This window comes from Pleuronectes platessa, chromosome 2, assembly GCF_947347685.1.
Source record: "Pleuronectes platessa chromosome 2, fPlePla1.1, whole genome shotgun sequence".
NCBI classification, from domain to species: Eukaryota; Metazoa; Chordata; class Actinopteri; order Pleuronectiformes; family Pleuronectidae; genus Pleuronectes; species Pleuronectes platessa.
Window position 1 is genome coordinate 25700249 of NC_070627.1, and position 21573 is coordinate 25721821.

Here is a 21573-nt window from a genome sequence, read left to right on the forward strand (position 1 = left end):
ACCTGAGCTAGTTTGAGCTGTCAACGCAACACTTGATTTGCACCCAGGTGCTTTCTCTCAGGACACCCACAGTTCAGTGGATTTATCAGCAGTAATCTGTATTTCTAATGATAAGAATCATTACATTCATCACCATGCTCTGTTTATGGATAAAACAATCCATAATTCTGTCTACTTCAGACTTACAATTTAAAACACTTAATTGCTTGGTAAACATCATTAGGGAATTCAAGTTAAGTCAACTTCACATGTCTGGTTTTCATTTTCAGACGTCAGAATACACGAACGTGAGGTCCTCTGACTGAAAGTCTAGGCTCTTAAAACAAAGAGTTGAAGCCATATCTACTGTGGCCTAGAACTTCAAAACACAACAACAAAACACAATGCATCCGTCCAGTCTTGTCAACTCCTAGTCCCATTTCAAGTCCCAAACCTCGTCTCAGTTCCAAACATGGTGTCAGAACGTGGCTTTCACAAGATTTAATGTTTTTTTTTTGTATGTGCTACAAGGACAGACTCCACCTCCTCATGCAACGTGACTGTTGCTGCACACAACAAACGCTAATTGTTCATCTCTGGAATGATTATTTCAATAAATGGTTACACATTGTTGCTTTAAGTTAAACCTCATGACACTTTTGATAGAACATTTTTGTTTACAGCACATGCTGATCGATTCATTGCACCAGGCTGCCATTAATAATAATAATAATAATAATAATAATAATAATAATAATAATAATAATAAAATAAATAATAATAATGCAATATATTTAAATAGCACTTTTCTTAACAATGTTACAAAGTGCTTTTGCAAAAGATGAGTTCCAATGTTTGCTGGCTCTAATAAAAAAAGCCCTATCACCCTTTGTTACAGACCGTGACCTGGGAATTAGCCATTACAGTACATACACCACAACAGCAGAGTTAAGAGGGAATTTCTTTATGTGTCACTGCACGAAAATAAGAATGCATAAAATGCAATGTTTTTTTTTATAAAAACAAACAAACTCATTTAAAGGTTTAAAATACCGATTATGAATACAAATTTGGTATTTCAGAACTGATTGATTAAACAAATCTGTGAAAAAACATACAAACTAATTTGAGGGGAGAATTACATTTTTTCCCCAAAGGTGCTGAGAGGAGGATTTTTGAAAGGAGCCCATTGGGTTCATTACCCCTGAGCGGCTTCTCCTGATGCCATCAACCAGGTCCAATGGAAACAGAATAGAATAACAAGAAGCTCCATGAATGGTTTTCCCTCACTCTGTTATAATATATTACATAACATAGAGATAGTTAATGCATTAAAGGGATAGTTCACCCGAAAATGACAATGTACTCATTATCTACTCACCACTATGCCTTGGAGGGGTGGGTGAAGTGATGAGTCCACGAAACACTTTAGGAGATTCAGGGGTGAACAGTACTGCAGCCAAATCCAATACAATCTAAGTAAATGGTGACCGATTCTTCCAACGTAAAAAAAACAACTAAAAATAAACACATACTGCTCCTGTGGTGTCATCCAAGTGTCAGTAAGCCCTGGCGTTCACATTCGCCTCAAAACAGAATCATTTACATCTTGTTTTTAGCCTAAATGTCCTCTGATGTCATCCTGTGGAGCCACGTCCGTGCATGGATCACAGGGAACATTAAACAGCTAAAAACATGGTTTAAATGACACTGTTTTGAGTAACATTTGAATGTCGGGCCTGCAGGTCCTTGGGAGTAGTATGGAGGTATATATTTTTCATCTGTTTTTTTAGGTCTGATCCAACGTTATTTCAATTGTGTTGGATTTGGCTGCAACGCTGTTTACCCCTGAAACTCCAGAAGTGTGTTGTGGACTCCAACCCTTCACCCACCCCTCCAGCTGAATAGTGGTGAGTAGAGACAGAGTGAATTGTGATCTTTGGGTGAACTATCCCTTAGAGTTTTTGTGATACTTCATATTATCCTTCAGTCTCCAGCATCAGTCTGGTAAAAGATGTTAACCCTAGTCTCGCTTGCGTTTTACAGCTTGCAACAATATCACTGGTAATATTGAAAGCTCCACCCCAAAGTGAAGTTGCACTGACACCCCCTTCTCCCTCTCCCTGCCTCCCTTCTGCTTCTCCTCACCTCTCTCTCCACTCACTGTGGACCAGCAGCCTGTTGGAGCTGAAGTGGACACATCCAGGACACACATTAATGATTCCTCAGCAAACTGTGCCTATTGGTTTTTCATCCGAAAGGAACGGCACGGATGATGTGTTTTGCGCTGCGGCTTTTCGATGAGAGAAGAGACGCGCAAGAGAAGAGATGTGCATCGCTGCTGGACCTTCAGCTTCCCGGGCATGGGGGGAAAGTAGTCCCTGCGCCGCGCTGCTCCTAGCGGCGGCGGCGGCTCTCCTGGTGCAGCTGTGCGCAGCGTTTAACCTGGACACCGACACGCGCGTCGTCTTCACCGGACCACCGCGCAGCTACTTCGGCTATTCAGTGGAGTTCTTCGGTAACTCGTCCAGGTAAAGTCTCCCCACACACCACTCCTCAGGGCAACACTCTCTGTACACCACAGTAGGGTTCTATGGATTTAACAGGGACTGACCTCTTTAGTGGTAGTGATCTTATTTCCACACATAAAGTCTTTATGACTCCAGTCCCCGTTAGTGTTTTGCTCTATTATGACATGATACTACATTCACTATATATATATATATATATATATATATTTGGCATAAGGTGTATGTGTGTGTGTTTTTAAAGAGTCTATTTTTGCAAATAATTAAAGGTTTTATTATGATGTGTATTGGAAAAACCATTAACTTTTTATGTAGGCAGTATTCATTAGAATCATTCATATGATCTTATCATAATTCAAGATTATGGTTCTTGATGCTACACACACACACACACACACACGCACGCACACACACACACACACACATACACACACACACAAACTGGATTCCTGCTCCATTATGATTGGAAACAGACATGCAAGTCTCTCTCTCTCTCCCCCTCTCTCTCTCTCTCTCTCTCTCTCTCTCTCTCTCTCTCTCTCTCTCTCTCTCTCTCTCTCTCTCTCTCTCTCTGTGTAAGTGTGTGTGTGTGATTGGGGGGGTGAAACCTGCAGTAGAAATATGCTAATGTGAATGTGAGTACAGACTAAACTAGGGAGCGCAGGCAGTAGGTTTCCTCCTGCTGTTGTGTTGTTAACAGATGAGGAACTGCTGAGTGATAGCAAGTCAAAGATCAAACATTACAAACCCAGCGTGTACTCTACTATTAACTGTTTACCTCACGAAGGAAACTCTCGGGTCAAACTCTGGGCTCAGAGTAGTCTGGGTATAGTGTGAAGTCAATATATCAGAAATAGGATAAGATTTTGAATCTTCAGCTATCCTTGAGAAACACAGAAGGTAGTTAATGGTTAAGGGATCTTTCTTAGATTGCCAGTTATAACACTAGGATGTTATATTCCAATACAGTATTTTATATTTCCATACAAAACAACGCATTAATGGTTACCCTGTTTTTAGTCATTATGAGAAATATGATTAAACTCTTTTTTTGTGCAGCAAAGGGAATATTTTTATTTACCTTGAAAGCAGCGGCACTGTACGTTGTTTAAGGACAAGGTCAAGGTGCAAGGCAAGGCCAATACAACCCCCCCTCACACACAAACATGCTCATCCCATAATTATCACTTGTGGCCCCGATGGCCATTGTTCAGCACTTAGTGTTATTGTAGCCCAGCTTTAAAAGGAAGTAACTGTGACCTTGCTTAAACACAAATCAACATGGTAACAAAGACTACATTAATGAAGTCACACCATGCACTGTGCATATGTAGAATTATGTAAAATTGGAATACATGATCATTTACATTTCAACCTCATCGTATTTTGGATGAACAAGTTGTTTTTTCTGCGTTAGTTGTTACAAAGTTGACATTCAAACAGGTTATTAGCTTATAAAATAGGATGCTCTGTAGCCTACATACATCAATGCAATGATGGTGTTGAACTCCTTTTTTTTTTCTGTCACTCTGAGACAAGGATGACCAGATTGAATAGAGGGCGTACAGTCGACTGAAACACAGAACAGCCTGACTCATCACCCTCAGTGTAGTATACTTGTGCAGAAACAGTGTAATACATTTCTGGCTCGTCCTCACAGTACAGCTGTTCACAGCTGTGCTGCGCGCAAGCCGAGAATCTCTGGAGGATGTTTTACATCACCTGAAAGCTCTGAATCGAAGATGGCAGGGATCTCCAGCTTATCGGAGCAGCTGGTGGCAGACACTGTTTGATAAGTGCACTGCTGCTATATAAATGTTTTGCTATCTAAATCCCAGTTACACCTTATCAGCTCTCTGGGCTTCAGCTCTCCCTCACTAACGTCCTGGAGGGCTCACCGAGTTAAAGCAATGTTGCTTTAATGAATTTGTATATTTTCCTGTGAGGAAATTGGTTAAGATCCTGTCAGTTTGTCTAACTAAGCCTCTGGCAGTGAGAGGGCATGTTGTAGAGTAATTACTGAGATGTTCATCTACACTAATTTGTACAGACTTTAGCCCAATTTGCCTCGAATAGTTTTGCTGACACTGAACAATACCACTCCGTGTTTCTGACCAAACTCATGTATTTTGACAGCTTGCAATTGTTGCTGAACATCTCCATATGAACCCAGTGGTTCTTGTCATGTGGTGGGTAAACAACGCAGCCGGGAGAAGGATGCTTTCCACGATGAGGGAGATGTTTTCTCTCTGCCGATGGGATTGTTTTTACTGGTTGTCATGCATTCTGACAATTACTGGACTGCTTGGTTGTAGGGCGCCTTGTTAAGAGTCGCTGCTGTTGCTCACCACGCCATCTCTGTTTGCACCGTGTCAGCACATGAGCAGCTCCATCGAGCGTGTTCAAGCTGGGGCCGACCTCATATCAGGAGAATGAGACTTTGTTAAACAAATAAACAGTCAGTAAGTAGTCAGGTAATAATGAGAGACATTTTGGACTGGGAGACTTGTATGTTATCACTGATGAGGGCTTTTCCAAAACTGATTCTGTTCATTTTAAACAATCTTGAGATAATTACAGCCGAGCAAAAACAAAAGTGAGTGAGTGAGGTTTGGAACGTTTCAGCACATTGACTAGGATGGAAATAAGGGATTTTATGTTGGGAAGGACACATTATAGTTATTTTTACTATAATTATTCGTGCTATATACTATCTATGACTTTGATTGAATGTGGCTTTGGAAACCCATGAGCTATAATTCTTGTACTGAGTCCCAGCTCTGTACTATACAATATATGTATACACTATGTATTATATACTAACTGTGATACTATACAGTTTTGCTGTTAGGATTTAGAAAATCCTACTCTACTGTTTTCCACAATTATACCATTATACAATACATGTGCCTAAATCAATCCTACCAACACATCAGAATAATGTTACTTCACAATTAAACTTAAACAAAGGGATCTAAATATTTTTTTAAGTAGGATGGTTTACCACTCAATGCACTTTATTATATTTTTCTGTGATAATGCATTACATTGTGGAACAACAGTACTGAAACCTCACTGAGATGTCATAAGTTTGGTTGATTACCATGAAATTCTCTATAGTTATTAATGTTTACCAGAAAATTATTCTCTGACTTTTTGTGTAGCATCACTGATACGTTTGTAGAGAAATGTCTCCACAATAATTGAATGGGTTGCTGTACAGTTATCTGTTTTAACTTTAAACTTCTGCTTGTTGAAAACCTTATTTTATGACCTAATATCTACAAAATCACGATGTTCCCATCAACCTACGCTTCTCGTGTTTAGTGCTAAAAAGTTGAATTGTGTTTAGTGCAAATATTAGAATGCTAACATGCAACTATAATGGTAAATATTATATCTGTTAAACAACCTAGCTTTATTCAATGTGAGCATAGTCTGTATATGAAGATGAACCACGTGTGTCTGTCTCCCGCTGTTTAGAAATGAGGGCACAATAGTATGGATACAAGTGCTGCCATCTTGCACCAATGACATCATTTGAAGCCAGAATCTACGCAGTAGTTATTGTGGATGTGACCATTTAGATTCTGTGCAGCCTCCTAGAGCTGCTTGTTGTTGTGTTGAAGGATTTTGTCAATTCCTCATTGTAAACACACTATTTTCACACCCTGGTTAGAATAAGTAGCCACCACAGAAATGGGACATGGCTATCGAAATCCTGTGACCTGATGCCAGTGAACTTCTTGAATGTTTACCAACCTGACAGTGAGCTCCACATTACAGGACAGCAAATAGCAAATGCAGCTTTAGTGTAGGTTAAACCAACATTGCACATTTGAGTAAATACTCCAGAAATGATTGTCGATATTTGTGCCTTTTACTCTCTGATTCACTCATGATTGCTGAGACAACAGGACAGAAAACTCACAAATCATTTTGTATTTTGTCGGATAATTCTGGGCCACCCACGTATGTATGAGTTTAATGAGTGTATTTACATGTTAACCTAGTAAAGCAATATTCAGGGGATACGGCTCACATGACCATCATATTCTGTTTATTGTAATAAGTCAGATAAAATCTTGAGTAGCCTGAACATGATTAGTTGGGATAGAGAAGCTAAGCTGGTTTGCATATGGATATATATTGCATTTCTTGTGAATGTAATGGAAGATTATATCATTATACATCAGTGGTTCCCAACTCTTTTGGCTTGTGCCCTCTTAAAATCAGCGTCTTTTGAGTTTCCCATTTTAAGTTTAATGACTTCAACCAAAGTAATTGTTCCGTCTTCCAATGTTCTTTAAGTTACTATAGAACTACTTGTTACTAACTATTTGACAGACAATTAGTCTTAAAAGTCTTAAAACAAAATCATAAGAAGTGAATAAGAAGTGATTTGAGTTAAACTGATACGACCCGTGTGTGACTAACCTTGCATATATACCGTATAAATGTGTGTAATTAGGTGGAGCTCATAAATCCTTAGGTAAAAATTACAGGTTGCATCTTTGACCTTGCCGGGCCTGAAAGCCACCCCCCTGTGTGCAGATGTTCGTGCTGACTGTGAGTTAAAGGAAAGGAATCCTGATGTCAGGTCTGAACAGAGGCATCCGTCATCACGCTCATGAAATCACATTGTTGGGGAGGCTGTTGTTGGACGTTAAGCTCTCATGACGAGTGCCTTTAATTGACTTGAGGTTAACGTTTCAGCTCCACATGTGCACAGATCACAGGGGGCGGTGGGCAGTTCAAAGTGGTGTACCTTTGAAAGAGAAAGCCACTGAAAGCCAGCGCTCTGGGCGGCTGAGGGGGCTGTGGAGTGAGCGGTTTTTAAGGAAAGCTTATCCAGCCATGTAAATATTCCTCCCTTGCGCTCCAGACTTTTGGGGGATGGTGAGGGAGTCTGTGTGATCTCTGCTAATGTCATCAGTCACCAGTGTCTTTAGTTGTGCCATTTTCTCTAGCCCAGGCTCTTTTAGCAGAGATGTCTGAAATCCTGAGACTGTAGCTCATACCCACTCACATGTTTACACACACTTGCACATGCACTGTATGTTGTCATGATAGTCACAATTACATTCACAAAAACAATTCTTGTCATTCATTCATCTCCAGACTAATGTTTTCTAACTTTATTTTGCACTATAGACTTTACAACTTCCAGCACACAAAAAAATGATATGAAAATCCTATATTTCTTCTCAAACTTAAGCGTTAAAACCATATCCCTGTCTTATCAGGAGATAGGTATCTCAACAAGTTATGATACGAATGTTTTCATGGATTTGGACTTAGAGAGGCTGCAGACACAATTTCCCATGCAACATCCTCTCCTCATTGTAAGAACACTGAAACTACCACATAGCATGTCTCTATGACCGTGTAACCTAAACAAAGACTCGACTCATCACCAAATGAGCATTTCAAAAAAGGATGATTGTCATTCATCAAGCTACAGAGAGCTACAGTAATTGCTTTCCATCATGTCACTACAATTCCAGTCTCATGGAGGATGTTGTAATAGTTTCAACACAGAAATGTAGAAAAGTAGAGACTTAACTTCAAAAGCTGCTCTAGTCAATATTAAGTAACCTCAGCTCTACTGAGTTTTCTTGTGTCTTTCAGATCATTGTTTTGGTTTTACTGTCTGCACGTTCGCTGCTGTGGTTCACTCTCACGACTTCCATCAGCATTGTTTCCAGCAGCAGGCTGTTGTTTTCGGCAAACAAGCTCTTAAAAAAATTACTGTACACCACCTGCTCAGCACTTAACAGCAGGCAGACATACTTGGTGGCTAGCTGGTGAACATGGTGGAACATTTAGTGGTTAAGAAGTCAGATATTTCACCCGGAAGTTGCTCCCAGAGACCGAACACATAGCTAAAAGAACATTGATAAACTCAAGTATAACAACAGTTTACAAGTAACTTCACTTAATATTAGGATCACAAAGTGATTCAAAAGTCTAGATTCAAGGTGTCGTAAAGGTGAAAGACATTGTTAGTTAAGTTACAAAAAGTGATAAAGACAGACATAAAATATACTAGTAATAATAAGATAAATACTTCAAATAATTATAATCTCATAATAAAGTCATACCTGTGTATAAAATATGTGGTATAGCATAGAAGATTGATACTAAATATCTCACAGATATATGGCTGTTTGATATGTTGTTGCAAGCGATTCTGCTTCTTTTGGCCCATGACTTCAGTACAAGTCACTGATACACTAAGGAAGTTGACATTATGGTTTTGATCCTGAATAATATTTCTGTATTCAGCATCATGTAGGAAGTACACAGTCTTTTTGGCTTTTATATAACGCTCCTCTGGCTAAACTGGTTTTTTAAACTCAGTCATTAACAGACGATAAAGCACTACAATCCTTAGTTGGACCTCATCCTGATGTAGTCAGGCTTTTGCCCAATTTAAAATGACATTATCTGAACTTGTATTTTAAATAATAGATAGATATTTAACCTTGCAGCACCAATAATGTGTATGTTATATAATATGCAGTATTTTACCAATAAGATTAGAGCTAAGTGGGATGATGAGATTTCCTTCTCTGATGACTTCTGGGATGAAACCCTGAAAGCTGTCAACTCTTCCTCAAACTGTGCTAAGTTTAGTCTTATGCAATTCAAGTTACTGCTTAGACTTTATTATAGAAAGGCCAAACTTGCCAGACTCTATACTCAGATAGATCAGGAAACAAATTCAGTAGGTGCTCCCAAGTCCTCTGTGATTTAACCCACAGGTTCTTGTCTTGCCCCATACTTTGTTTCATCCTCCTAAAAGGCTTTATTCGAAGTCTGTAAATCTCCTCATATCGACTTTTTTAGTAGACCTCCACACAAATTTCATGAATCCTAACGTTATCACCTTCACTTCACATTTCTTTTTGTGGAAATCCCCACTGCCACCCTCATTTAAAGGTTCACAATCAGAGGCTTCACAACCCTGACTTTGTGGCTTGCCTTCCCTCAAATGACGTGTCACCATGGCATCTCTCCTCATGCCAGCCTACAAAGGGCCTGCTCCTTACTGCCTGTCCACAACACACAACACTCATGATTCATATGCATCATTATTCTTATTATCACTCTTTATTGTTTTCTGCCTCCCTTACTCCTGTGAATGAGTTTGAAGTGAGACTGGGCTGCTGGAATTGGTTATATATTGCCTGTTTGTTGAAATGAAAATGAAAATGCCTGTTTTCTATTTGTACAATATCATAACATGCTGTCTAAATATTGAAACATAGTATGGTTTTTATTCATTTTATTTGCAAATCTTTCTTTATATAACATTTATTTTTTCTCTGCTGAGTTCCTCATTTTGATTTACATGATTTTTTTTTCTTTTCCCCTGGCTAGTTACAGTATTTTGATCGGTGCTCCAAAGGCCAACACCAGCCAGCCCAACGTCACCGAAGGTGGAGCTGTGTACTCGTGCCCCTGGAGCCAAACTAACTGCAGCATTATCCACTTTGACAAGCAAGGTAGGGTGTCTTGTAAAATCTAAATTGATGGCTGACCTCTCTCTACCCTCACACGATAAAAATGTGATCTGAAAAAGAACCAGCTCTATATTTGAAATCCAAAGCAGGCAATTTTCCCTACATCGTAATCACAGCAGCGGTAACTAACTCACGTTGTTCCAGAATATAAAAATGTCCCTTTCCCCAACGACACTGTTAAACAGTGGAGACGAGACTGTACATTAAACTCTCAGCTGTCTCTAACCAGCCATAAAACTGGCTGAGAGAAGTTGTAGGTAGCATCTCGAGTTAAGCACCTCAGTGCTTGACCCTGAGGTCAGAAGTGCAGCCCCCTGCCACCGTACAGCCCATAATCCAACGCTTCTCTGCTTTGACTGTGACCAGCCTTTGATGTCTCTCTGCATTTTAATGGTGGACGAGGCCTTCCTCCGCTCCGGCTCTCCGTCAGGTCTCCATCGTGGGACATGGGCCGTGTTTGCAGTGTTCTCACAGTGCTTTGATTTCCTGCTCGACTCAGGTCCCAATGTTGTGAGCGCCCTGTAATTAGGGCAGAGTCATTATGGGGACAAGGACCCCAGAGGAGCTGGGGCGGCCTCCGGCAATGCCAGGAATATAATCACTTACATCACAAATCCAGGAAGCGATAAGGACCACCGTTTGAGGATCACAGGGTTGAACTTATCGTACGTGGTCACATGCTGATATCGAGTGGCGGTTAAACCCAGACTGAGAGCCCTGACTGTGTAAACCCTGCCTGCATAAATACACATGCTCAAAATGTTTACAAACACAAACTGTGTCTGAAAGGTGATACGCACTATGTTCACATACACAAATATGTCTACACTCACACAAACTTTTTACCTCAGTGGTCTTGCATTTCCACAGGCCAGACTCCGTTAACCAAACGTGGGCACTGAGCTACAGCCAGCAAGGTTTAATGTCACCAATGTGCTGCTCTGACAGCAGGCAAATATTTAAACAATTATAACACACGTGACAAGTATGTTTTAGCACAATAACATTTTGTACAACACAATGAAGGACTGAGTTAAAATTTCAAGTTCGTCATAGAAAGTATACGGCTGAGCGAAATGTTATTTTTCACTGAGCAAATGGCCGCAAAACATATATACATAACATTTAACAAAAATAATGAGGTTGATTATGACCTGTATGCAAACACAGTGAAAAATAGCCCATAGTCTAAAAAGCGAAAACACTGAAATTGAAGATTACTTTTACTCAAGGATGCTATATGGAAAAAAAAAAAATCATGATTTATGTTTTTTCACTGAAGGAGTGAGAGAAGTCCAACCTGAAGAAGAAATTAGGGCGGACAGCAAACATCTCAAACTTATATAACACTTGGATTTGGATGTGAACAGTTTTCTTCCAATCCATTTTTTCCCAGGACTTAAATGCAACCTGGCTCACCTACCTGGCTCAAGAGTTAATTTCTTTGGATCAGGAATAGAAATCAAAGCTAAAATATGACTTGAGTATATGTCTTTTTTTGTTTTAATGAACTATTAACAATATGGCAAAAAAAATCATGAAGGTGTAATGTTGCTGTAATTGCAAATGCAGGCAAACACACACACACACACACACACACACACACACACACACACACACACACACACACACACACAAACACACACACACACACACACACACACACACACACACACAACACACTCATACACACTCACACACACAGGGCCTCTTCTTAAAACAGAGCCTGACAATGAGGTACAGCCGCTTGGGTTACAGTAACAACAAGGTCCAAGTCCCTCTGAGCTGTTTGATGTCTGCCATAGCATGGAGGATGGATTAAGACTGCAGGCTCGGGAACAAGGCCATAAAATATCCATGTATAAAGCCAACAACATGTGGGGAACGCTCTCAAATGAAGCCCCGACAGCACCAGAATCAAACACTGACGACAGGGGAATCTTCAACATAGTTAATGTAGCTGCTCCTGACCTCACTAAAGTTTTCTCAGTCAGAGGAATACAAATTTTGTAAATGAAAATGTGACTCTAATGTTTTTCGGTTATTAAAGCGATGCTTACAACTTGTTTTTTTCCTCTATGTTCTTCCAGGTGATCGATATTTTTATGTTAATGATGTGAACACTCAGGTTGAGTTCAAGTCCCATCAGTGGTTTGGAGCTACTGTGCGTTCCCATGGCAACAGCATCCTGGTAAGAATGGTTCCATGGTTGTTGGTCAGTTTAGATAATTTACTTACATGTATTAGATGAACCGTTTCTTGAACAGATGTTTTAGTGCACGTTGCTCAAACAACTGATGGTCATTGGTGTCACATCATCTGTTTTTCGCTCGCTTATTGTCATGTTTCTTATTTTCAGTCCTCATTAGTGTTTTTTTAATTGCATTTTTTATTTGATTTTGGCTCCTTGCTTCAGTGTTGCCAAAACACACAATACATGTTTAGTATAAAATGGGTCAAACACAAGACTTTCACCCAGCAGACACACAACTCCTGACTCACAACTCATGTGATATGTTATCATCTATTTTATTATTATTTTTACCTGTTCCAGATTTAGGCACCAAAAACACTGGGTTAGTTTGCTAAAAGCCCATGGGATCAGTCCCGCATTGTCACAGGAAACAGAAATCTGTATCTACCAGCCTTCATCTTGCAAACTAATTAGGTTGAATGAATGTTCTTGCCCTGTAACATGGTTGCAACCAAAACCTAGCATTTGGGGTAGTTTAATGCACTATAGAGTCCAGGTCGTAGAAAGACAATTACTCCCTCTGTGCTTTGAAATGCGACACAAAAATAAAGTCACCTGGAAATAATAGGTTTTGGTACTAAGAATCTTGTCACCATCTAGAAAATGTGAAATTGTCTGTGTTAAGCATTTAATTGGCTTGCTTTCTTTTTCAGAAATTTGCCTCATATAGAGTCAAAGAGCACTGAATACTAAGAAACCCTGCAAAAAGATGTTAAGTTTGCACGTTAATGCACTAGAAAGAATCTCCAAACTATAGGACAGAATGTTAGTCCTGCTCGTTTCGCGTCAAACCACTTTAGCGTGTTAAAAGCTTGTAGCTTCTCTTGATATTATTGCACTGTTGGTGTTCAAGGAAGGAGTTCAGGGTCAAGTTAAAACATGTAAGCTAAAAACATGATCAGTTTCCTTTGTCAATGAGCTGCCTCTCTTTTCTTTCCAGGCTTGTGCTCCCAGATATTACTGGAGGACTGAACATGACACACCCTTCGCCGATGTTACAGGAACCTGCTACCTCTCTGTAGACGGCCTTAAAACTTTTGTGGAATACGCCCCCTGCAGAACAGGTAGAGTTAATGCATTGAGAGCTAACCTCTACATCTCAGATCCCATCGGCATGACGAATAGGCCTCTGGGGTCAATGGTCGATATTTTTGGGGCTTCCTTTTTAGACTGCGGATATCTGGGCCAAGACTCTGTCTTCCGTTCACCGTACACTGTTAAGAGTCTGAGTCCAAACAAGTCAAACATTTTCCACGCTGAATAGGTTCCACCTCTCTCACTCTCCACTCAGACGGTTTACCTGGCAACCAAAGCAAGCTCTAACGTGATGGGTCAAACTAGAAAAAGAAACCAGACATTTTCAGACTTAAACTCTTGTCCATCCGTTACAGATTCTGCAGATTCACATGAGATAAACCTCCACAGGACTGAAAGCTGCATTTATGACACCAGACAGCAGAAGACCATAGTCACCACTAAATTGATAAGGCAAATAGGTTAGCAAACGTAATCCAGAATGTATGTAGCAACATTAGCAGCTCTTCAGCAGTTACAGCAGGGGCAGTTACGGCTCATAGAAGCATTATCCTTCAGGACATTCAGTAGTTTTAGCTTGAGAGTAACTTACCCATTTAGTAATCATATAAAGCAGGGGTCTTCAACGTTTTTCAGGCCAAGGTCCCGCAAACTGATGGCGAGATGGAGCAGGGACCCCCTACTATATAAATTGCATAAAATAGTGTTTATATTATTCTGGGCCTAGTGCCATGTATAAACATAGCTACCCGTTTATTTTGCATTCAATACTACCCTTGTGGGTAGTAGCATGCTAACATTAGAAAGGTGGCTCAGACACCTCGCAAATCCTCTCAGACTTATTTTTCAGTTACAGTATTTTTTTTTTACATTGTACACCTGTACACCTGTACCTGTACAGTGTCTATTTATCTGTAAAAAAATTTTAATCTAAGCAAAAAAAAGTCAAACAAACAACTTTTAGTTACAAATACGACCATCTACAGAGTTTGGTCCGCCATCTTTTATTTTTTAGCTTCGCACTCTTTAGACGTGAGCATAAACATGATCTGATTGGCTAGTGCCTGTGCTGTCGTATTTGCATGAAAGGGGCTGTGAACCGGTGCCCAGCTTGAGAGAGCTACTGTTTCTAGCTGAATGTGTGCATTGCTGACTGAAAGATAACGTCTTCTGCCTCAATTTATCCGTTCGCTACAATATGTTGAATTCATGTCAATGTGTATCTAAAGACAATATATACAATTCTGGTTCTGAAGAGGTGAATTTTGTGGAAACATTTTTTTTGAAAAAAAACAAAAAAAACAACAACTTGTGGCGGACCCCCTGTTGAAGACCACTGATATAAAGGATCCTTATTGTGTCTGAGATTCAGAGTTTTTTAGGTTTATCTGTATTAAAGTATTGTTACCGGTGTGTTCAGGGAGCCATCACTGTATCAGTGGGTACAATGCTAACAAGGCTAATTCAGCATAGTTTTAATGGGGCCATTTTGACATCCTTGAAGCAAATATATGCTTAAAACAACCATTGGAGAATAAAAGGTTCTACTGTAGCTCAGAATTAGTGATGAAGTCCTTCTTTTTTTACCTGTGAACTGGCATTAAATATTCAGGATACCGCTATAGGGTGTAGATCATATAAAATTGTTGGAAGCCAAAGCCATGGTTGTAGCAAATGTGGGCATTTTGCACTGTTTCTTCTGTTATATCATATCATTACTCATTACCCTTTTTGCCTTTTCTCAATCATGTAAATTAGGGCCCTGTCTGAGCAGATATCAGTTGTAGCAGCTTTTATCTGCTCATATCACTCTGATTCTTTGCTGGGGTTGGTTTTCAGCGCTCATCTGTTCTTTTGTTGCCCTCATCAATAGACTCTCTTTTGTTCTTGGCTGGTCAGGGTCCTTCTTCTGTTTGGAATAAGCCTGTTTCGTGTCATGTTGCATGTTTTTTGCAAGTTTCAGGCCTACATCCATGCCCTGTCAAGAACGTTAAGTGCTGTCAAAATGCCATAAAATATTGCAGTAAAGCGTTTTTTATGACATGACAAAATAAACAGTAAGGGTTAAGGTAAAGGCTTTTTTTAGCGTTTCACATTCATCACAATATTTCCTTGTGGTTGCTTGTGTGAGAAAGACAATTTATTTATGTTCCCCATGTTTTGCTGCTGTTCCCTGCAGAAAGGCATGGGCCTGCTGGACAGGGGTATTGTCAGGGTGGATTCAGCGCTGACTTCACTAAGGTAAGAAACATATTTGTCGCAGTTTGGCTGAAGTCACAGTTTCTCTGTTTCGGCTGATGTAAGCAGCTGGAGATTAAACATCACACTTGCAGAGTTTGTTTGAAACTCATGATGCAACTGGTGACACGCAGATTCCTCAGCTCTGTCTACTGCTGTGTGTTACAGGATGGTAGGGTTGTGCTTGGAGGACCAGGCAGCTTTTATTGGCAAGGTGAGCTCACAGGAATGTGGAGCAGTGTGTTTTTTTTAAGTCTTCCGATGGATTTTTTCCTTGGAGGAATCCAGAGAATCAATCCATCACATTTGTCTGTCAATGAGCTACAGTGGAACCACTCAGGAGCCAAAAGTCACGTGTCTTATTTTAACCTTCGATCTTTAACCCTTTGTTTCCCTGCCTGCCTGTAGGTCAGCTGATCTCCGCCACCACAGACGAGATTGTTAAGGCCTACTACCCCTCTTATTTTCTGCTGTCAGTTAACGGGCAGATTCAGACCAAACAGGTGCAGGGAAGCTATGATGACAGTTATCTTGGTAAGGATGTACAAATGTACATTTACTACTGTTACTTCTAACCCATACTGAAGCATCATACACTACAGTTGCCATGTGTATTTACACTTTACTCACTGTACTTTTTTGAATTTGGGCCATGCAACACATCTCATTAACAGAATGCCCTTGAATGCTATGTTGATATTCATGATTACCAGAGGATAATTTCGTATCCCTTAACTTTCTGTCCAGCACCACCATGAGGTTGATGCTCCTCCTTCAAAAAGTTTGATTGGATTTCATGAAAAGTTCTGAGGATTTGCGGGGTCCCCAGAGTACCTCGATGATATATATTAGTTTTCTTTCTTTCTTTCTTTTTTCTTTTGCATGTGTTACGTGTGAGAAAAGTAATCAACACACCCAGAAAGTTGCTGAGAATCCTGCTGTGTTCTTACATTGGCTCCTCCTGCAAATTTGATTCCCTCTTTACTCTATATCCCTCCTCTAGGTTACTCTGTGGCTGGTGGAGAGTTCAGTGGGGATGATGAGGAAGGTGAGGGTCATATTTACTTTACTGAGAGACAAGATGCATGGCTGAGCACAGAGTTGCAGACCCTCCATCAAGTTTAATATTTTTCTGCTCAGTATGGGCAAAGGTGATTGGGTTGTGACACAAAGGAATGATTCAATCTTTCAGGAATCATGAACATTTAGAAACCAAAAGAATTACGATGAATATTTAATAATTGTTTTATTTTGGCCTGGTAACAAGCTTTATCCAACACAGATTGACCCCTGTTCTTCTCTCCTTCTTTGTTGCAGATTTCATTACAGGGGTTCCAAAAGGACTCATGCTGTATGGTTTAGTAAGGAGTCAACATATTTTTCATTTTATAACCTTTAACCCGAAATAGTCAAAACAAAAACACACAAAGTAAAATATCATCCACCAAAACCTACATGCAGTACAAAATAATACAGCTGAATTCACTTTATCTGAATTATCATGCATTTTTGACATTATGAGCCACAATGTGTAATCCGTAATGATTTCTGTGTGTCTCCAATAGGTGTCCATATTAAATGGAAGCAATCTGAAGTCTATGATCAACTTGACAGGGGAGCAGGTATGTGCACATCTAGCTGGAGATTTTCTGTACTTTGGCCTGGCCCCTTGTTTTCATATGTGGGTACACACATTTAAGGTGGCATGTGTAGAAGATGAAGGAATTTGCCCCGTGGAGAGGACGCCTATATCAGGGTCAGAGGTCTGGCTTACAGTAAGCACAGCTCATGGCTTTTTAAATCTGTAAATCAAACCCAGAAGCAGCAGACTCCAGCACAGTGCTGTCTCTGCACTCATTAAGCATGTGAGTACGGAGGGGAGGTGGCATCGCTCCATCAGACACTCTTTAGGCTTCTAGTTACAGAAGTATAACTCGTATTTTATTTTTCTAGCATTTAACTTTTTTCTCGAAGCAAGTGCAACAGTTGAGAACCACAGTGACCCAAAGGTGCCGGTAAAGAATATGCTAAAGTCTATAATGAATCCAAACTGACACATTGAACAGGTCACTGGTCATTGTATTTGTGCTGCCTGACCAAACCTTTTTCATCCTAAATTAAAATCAACATCCATTGCTCGTTGTGAAAACACTTTCCCAAAGTTCAGCTGACAGTCTTATGAGGCTTCGTCAGTAGTTTGGTAGGAAATTCCCTCTTGGTGTTTCCTCAGCCCTAATTGATACACAATCTTATAAGATGATATATATATATATTTATAAAATTATACAATATATCCAATTATTTTCATTTAAGGTTTTTTGGTGGTCATGTGTGACTTAGTTTTCTTCAGACCCAACATCGAAAGAAGGTGTTACTATGGACACCAAAAATCTCTGTGACATCACATGGAAACTGACTTGTTGTTAATTTCACAAGGCCTACGAGCATGTGACTCAGCACACATGGGAGAACATGTGTCTGAGTGTGTGTTCAGTGTGGGAGTTCATCACTGAGTGTTCACCGTGTCAGTGTCAGGGTGGAGGGAGCTGAGTAAACTGTGAAGTCATAGTGAGAGTGATCGGAGGTAAACTCCAGCCTCCCTGACTCTCTGCTCTCTGTGGACGAACGCTTCTCCCTGTGTGGGATCTGGGACTGTGCTGTGGAAGTCAGCTGAGAAAACACACCCGAGGTTCTTTGTGCAGAGACCATGCTGCTCCGGTGAAAAAGACTTCAAAATGTGTCTTTTTTTGTACAAAGACGATACCTGCAACACTTGCACACTTCATACCACAGGTGGCTGACACAATATAGTATATAATAATAGAAGTAACTGTAAAATCAGGGTTTACAAAGTGTTTCAAAGTGTACAGTGTGCATTCACGCATTCACACTGTATAACGTTAAAGCAGTGATTGCAAATACAAATAATAGGAACAAGAATACAACATCACTTAAAATCAAATAAATACAATAAAAAAGAATAAAAGAAATAAAACAAAAAATATATAAAAAGACAACGACAAAGGCAAGTCTGTAAAAATGGGCTTTCAGAAGTTCCAAAGCCGATGGGGCCTAATAGTAGAAGCATGGTGACCTTTAGACCTATGTGTTGACTTTGAAACAACCAGATCCTTAAAAAGATCGATTCTTAACTGTGCATTTTATCTGTGGCATGACATAAGTACAACAAAATATGTCAAGTGATGTGAGCCCTTGTAAGTATGACAGTTGTTATTCGTGTTAGGGCCACTGCGTCGTTGGAGTACCGGTTTGGTCCAGTTTTCATATTCTCCACGTGTCTGCGTCGGTTTTCTAGCTTTCTCCCACAGTCGAGACACATGGAGTTAACTGACTATCTTAATTGACCATAGGTGTGAATGTTAGTGTGAATGTTTGTCTGTATATATTAGTCCTGCCCTACACTGGTGATTGGTCCAATTTGTACCCTGCCTCTCGCCCAATTAGCAACTCAAAGGATAAGTGGTCCCTTTGAGAAAATTGCTCATAGGCTGCTTTCACCAACCTGGAAATCACATTTTAGAATCATGAATGCAATCAATGACAGTTGATGACATGAAAATATATGTGTTTTAAATTGTTGATCTTAAACTACAACAGATGAACAATCAGCCGGTTCAAGAAAATGATGATATATATATCATAATTTATATACATATCTGTGTGTGAATGAATACAGTACTGCTCCTACAGGGCAATAGGAGCTTCAGTTTGTCCTGAGCTTCAGTTTGATGTATGTTGCAATAAGCTGTTCCGCATGTGAGATACAGAAAAACTATGCCAATCGTTCTTGTTTTTCACAAGGTTCTCCAAACTCACTGTTGTGTGGCTCAACTACAACATCACTTTGACTTGAGAGTCACCCAAGGAGGAAACTTGACCCTAATTTATCATTTATGGTATGAAATTAAACCGGAAAATACAAAGCCCCCATGTGTATTCTCTCTGAGTGAGATTTAAAGGAGTTTGAGTCCATGATACCCAGACCCCCTACCTCTCCTCGAACTTACAGAAGCTTTCACTCTGAGCTGCATGAAAAGAGAGAAGAGGACACCCCAGGGGATTGTGGGATTGAGAGATTGGAGAGGATAGCTTCTGGGGGAAGTGGTGTAAGGTAGAAAAGTCAAAAGGACACGCAGAAGGAAAATGAAATTGGAAAAAATGAGGATCTAAAAAAAGGGATCTATCCACCATGGTGTGATTACAGGCTAACTGGCTCTTGTTTGTAATACTTTCCAGATGGGGTCCTACTTTGGATACGCAGTGGCAGCCACCGACATCAACAACGACGGGTGAGTGAATGGAGAGACACAGATGGTGGCAAAAAAAGAAACTGAACTGGGCGAGAGAGAAACTGGAGGAGTGAAGTGAGAGGTCACAGAAACATAGGTCAACACTGGGACTTTTTAGAAGTTACCCAAACTTCTTCTCTCACCCTGTCACTCTGTAATGTGTCAGAAAAATGTCCCCTTCTTTTCATTCTGTTAGTAGTTTGTCTGTGTGTGAAGCTTTTCTCCCAGTCTCACTTCTCTAACTCTGGTAGAATCACACCCTGAGAACTTTGGTTTGGTTTTTACAGTTTCACTGTAGACCTTAAAATGACCGTTGCATGTAAATGATGCAAAAAAACTAAATTTGATCTAAAATGTTTTTCAGTAATTGTACTGAATATTCAATTCAATTCACTGTTATTTGTTGAGTGCCAAATCACCACATATATTATCTCAAGGCTCTTTACATAGTAAGTTCAAGAGCTAACAAAACTATAGAGAGACTAAACAGTTCAACTGTTAATACTGTTATTAACGTAGTTTCTATCGTGATAGACATATTTCCTCTGAGGTGAGCAGTGGTTACATTGATATAATAAAAAATAAATTTTAACATGTGGTAGAGGTTAGATGATATACTAACACATATAGAACATAAATTTAGAAAATGCATACTTAATTGTGTCTTTAAGTTTCCCTGTGGAAACTAATTTAGACAGGGAGGCTCTATCTGACACAAAGGCTTTGCTAGTTTCAAAGTGACACCCCATTGTCATTTTCCCATCCATAGTGCACTTCGTTCAAATAGCAACTGAACTCTCACCCATTGGATTTAAAATGAGTTGTGACCAGGCTCATAGTTGGGACATTGTTATTGTGATCTGCTTTTGACCAGCAAAAAGTAACTGCAAAAGTATTTTGCAGTTATTTTTAGGGATTGTGATAGAAATATGCTCCCAGACACCAGAAGTGTGTACACACAGTGTGTGTCACACACTGGGACATGCAGCACAAATGATGCATGGAAATTGACGCATGGAGGAAGAACACACAAACAGATTTCTGCAGAAAACTGTTTTCTCTTTGACTTCTTGTTTGTTATAACGACAGTCTGCAAAGGTGCAAGAGCACCTGCCCAGTAAAGGGAATGGGAGAAGGCACTCTGATGGGTTTACCAGCTACGATTTGCTTGTCTCCCCAGTCTGGATGACCTGGTGGTGGGAGCTCCTATGTTCATGCGGCGAGGGACCAATGGGCGTCTGGAGGAGCTGGGCAAGGTGTACGTGTACCTCCAGAAGGGCCCTTTGCTGCTGGAGCCGAGCCAGTCCAACCTCATCGGCCCCCAGGCCTTCAGCCGGTTTGGCAGCTCCCTGGCTCCCCTGGGTGATCTCAACCAAGATGGATTCAATGGTACTGGTGACACATGCAGCAGGAATTACATGTTGGACAGCAGATGATTATTATTTTGTTAGCATATTTTGATATATATATATTTTTTCAAACTAAAACTTGATATGAGGGTCTCTGTGATACATTACACATTGATTCATATACTGAGGACTCACAACATGTGGTTGGTTTAATTTGAGGTTGTAACGTTTTGGATAAAAAAAACATCTTCTTCATCCTGGGTTGTAGGAAAGTATACATTTTTTTTTTATCTGTATTTGCAGCCCTAGTTAATAGTTTATTCTATAGCAAACTTTAGGTCAAAAAGATCA

The 21573-nt window shown here is 40.0% G+C and overlaps 1 protein-coding gene across 3 annotated transcripts in view; it reads left to right on the plus strand.

Annotated features, from left to right (window-relative positions):
* Positions 1-2135: 2135 nt before the first annotated feature.
* The window catches only part of LOC128456486 (integrin alpha-5), a 41887-nt gene continuing 22449 nt past the window's right edge, over positions 2136-21573 (plus strand). Inside the window, exons 1-12 of one of the 3 annotated variants that reach the window (XM_053440681.1) lie at positions 2136-2510; positions 9894-10018; positions 12127-12227; positions 13231-13354; positions 15505-15566; positions 15732-15777; positions 15972-16097; positions 16567-16611; positions 16881-16924; positions 17129-17185; positions 19821-19873; positions 21054-21262. In XM_053440681.1, coding sequence (XP_053296656.1) covers positions 2308-2510; positions 9894-10018; positions 12127-12227; positions 13231-13354; positions 15505-15566; positions 15732-15777; positions 15972-16097; positions 16567-16611; positions 16881-16924; positions 17129-17185; positions 19821-19873; positions 21054-21262 — 1195 coding nt within the window. In that variant the 5' untranslated portion in view covers positions 2136-2307. Of the gene's footprint in view, positions 2511-6366; positions 6480-7081; positions 7367-9893; positions 10019-12126; positions 12228-13230; positions 13355-15504; positions 15567-15731; positions 15778-15971; positions 16098-16566; positions 16612-16880; positions 16925-17128; positions 17186-19820; positions 19874-21053; positions 21263-21573 lie in introns of those variants that run through there. The other 2 variants (XM_053440695.1, XM_053440688.1) reach the window with 2 other exon arrangements.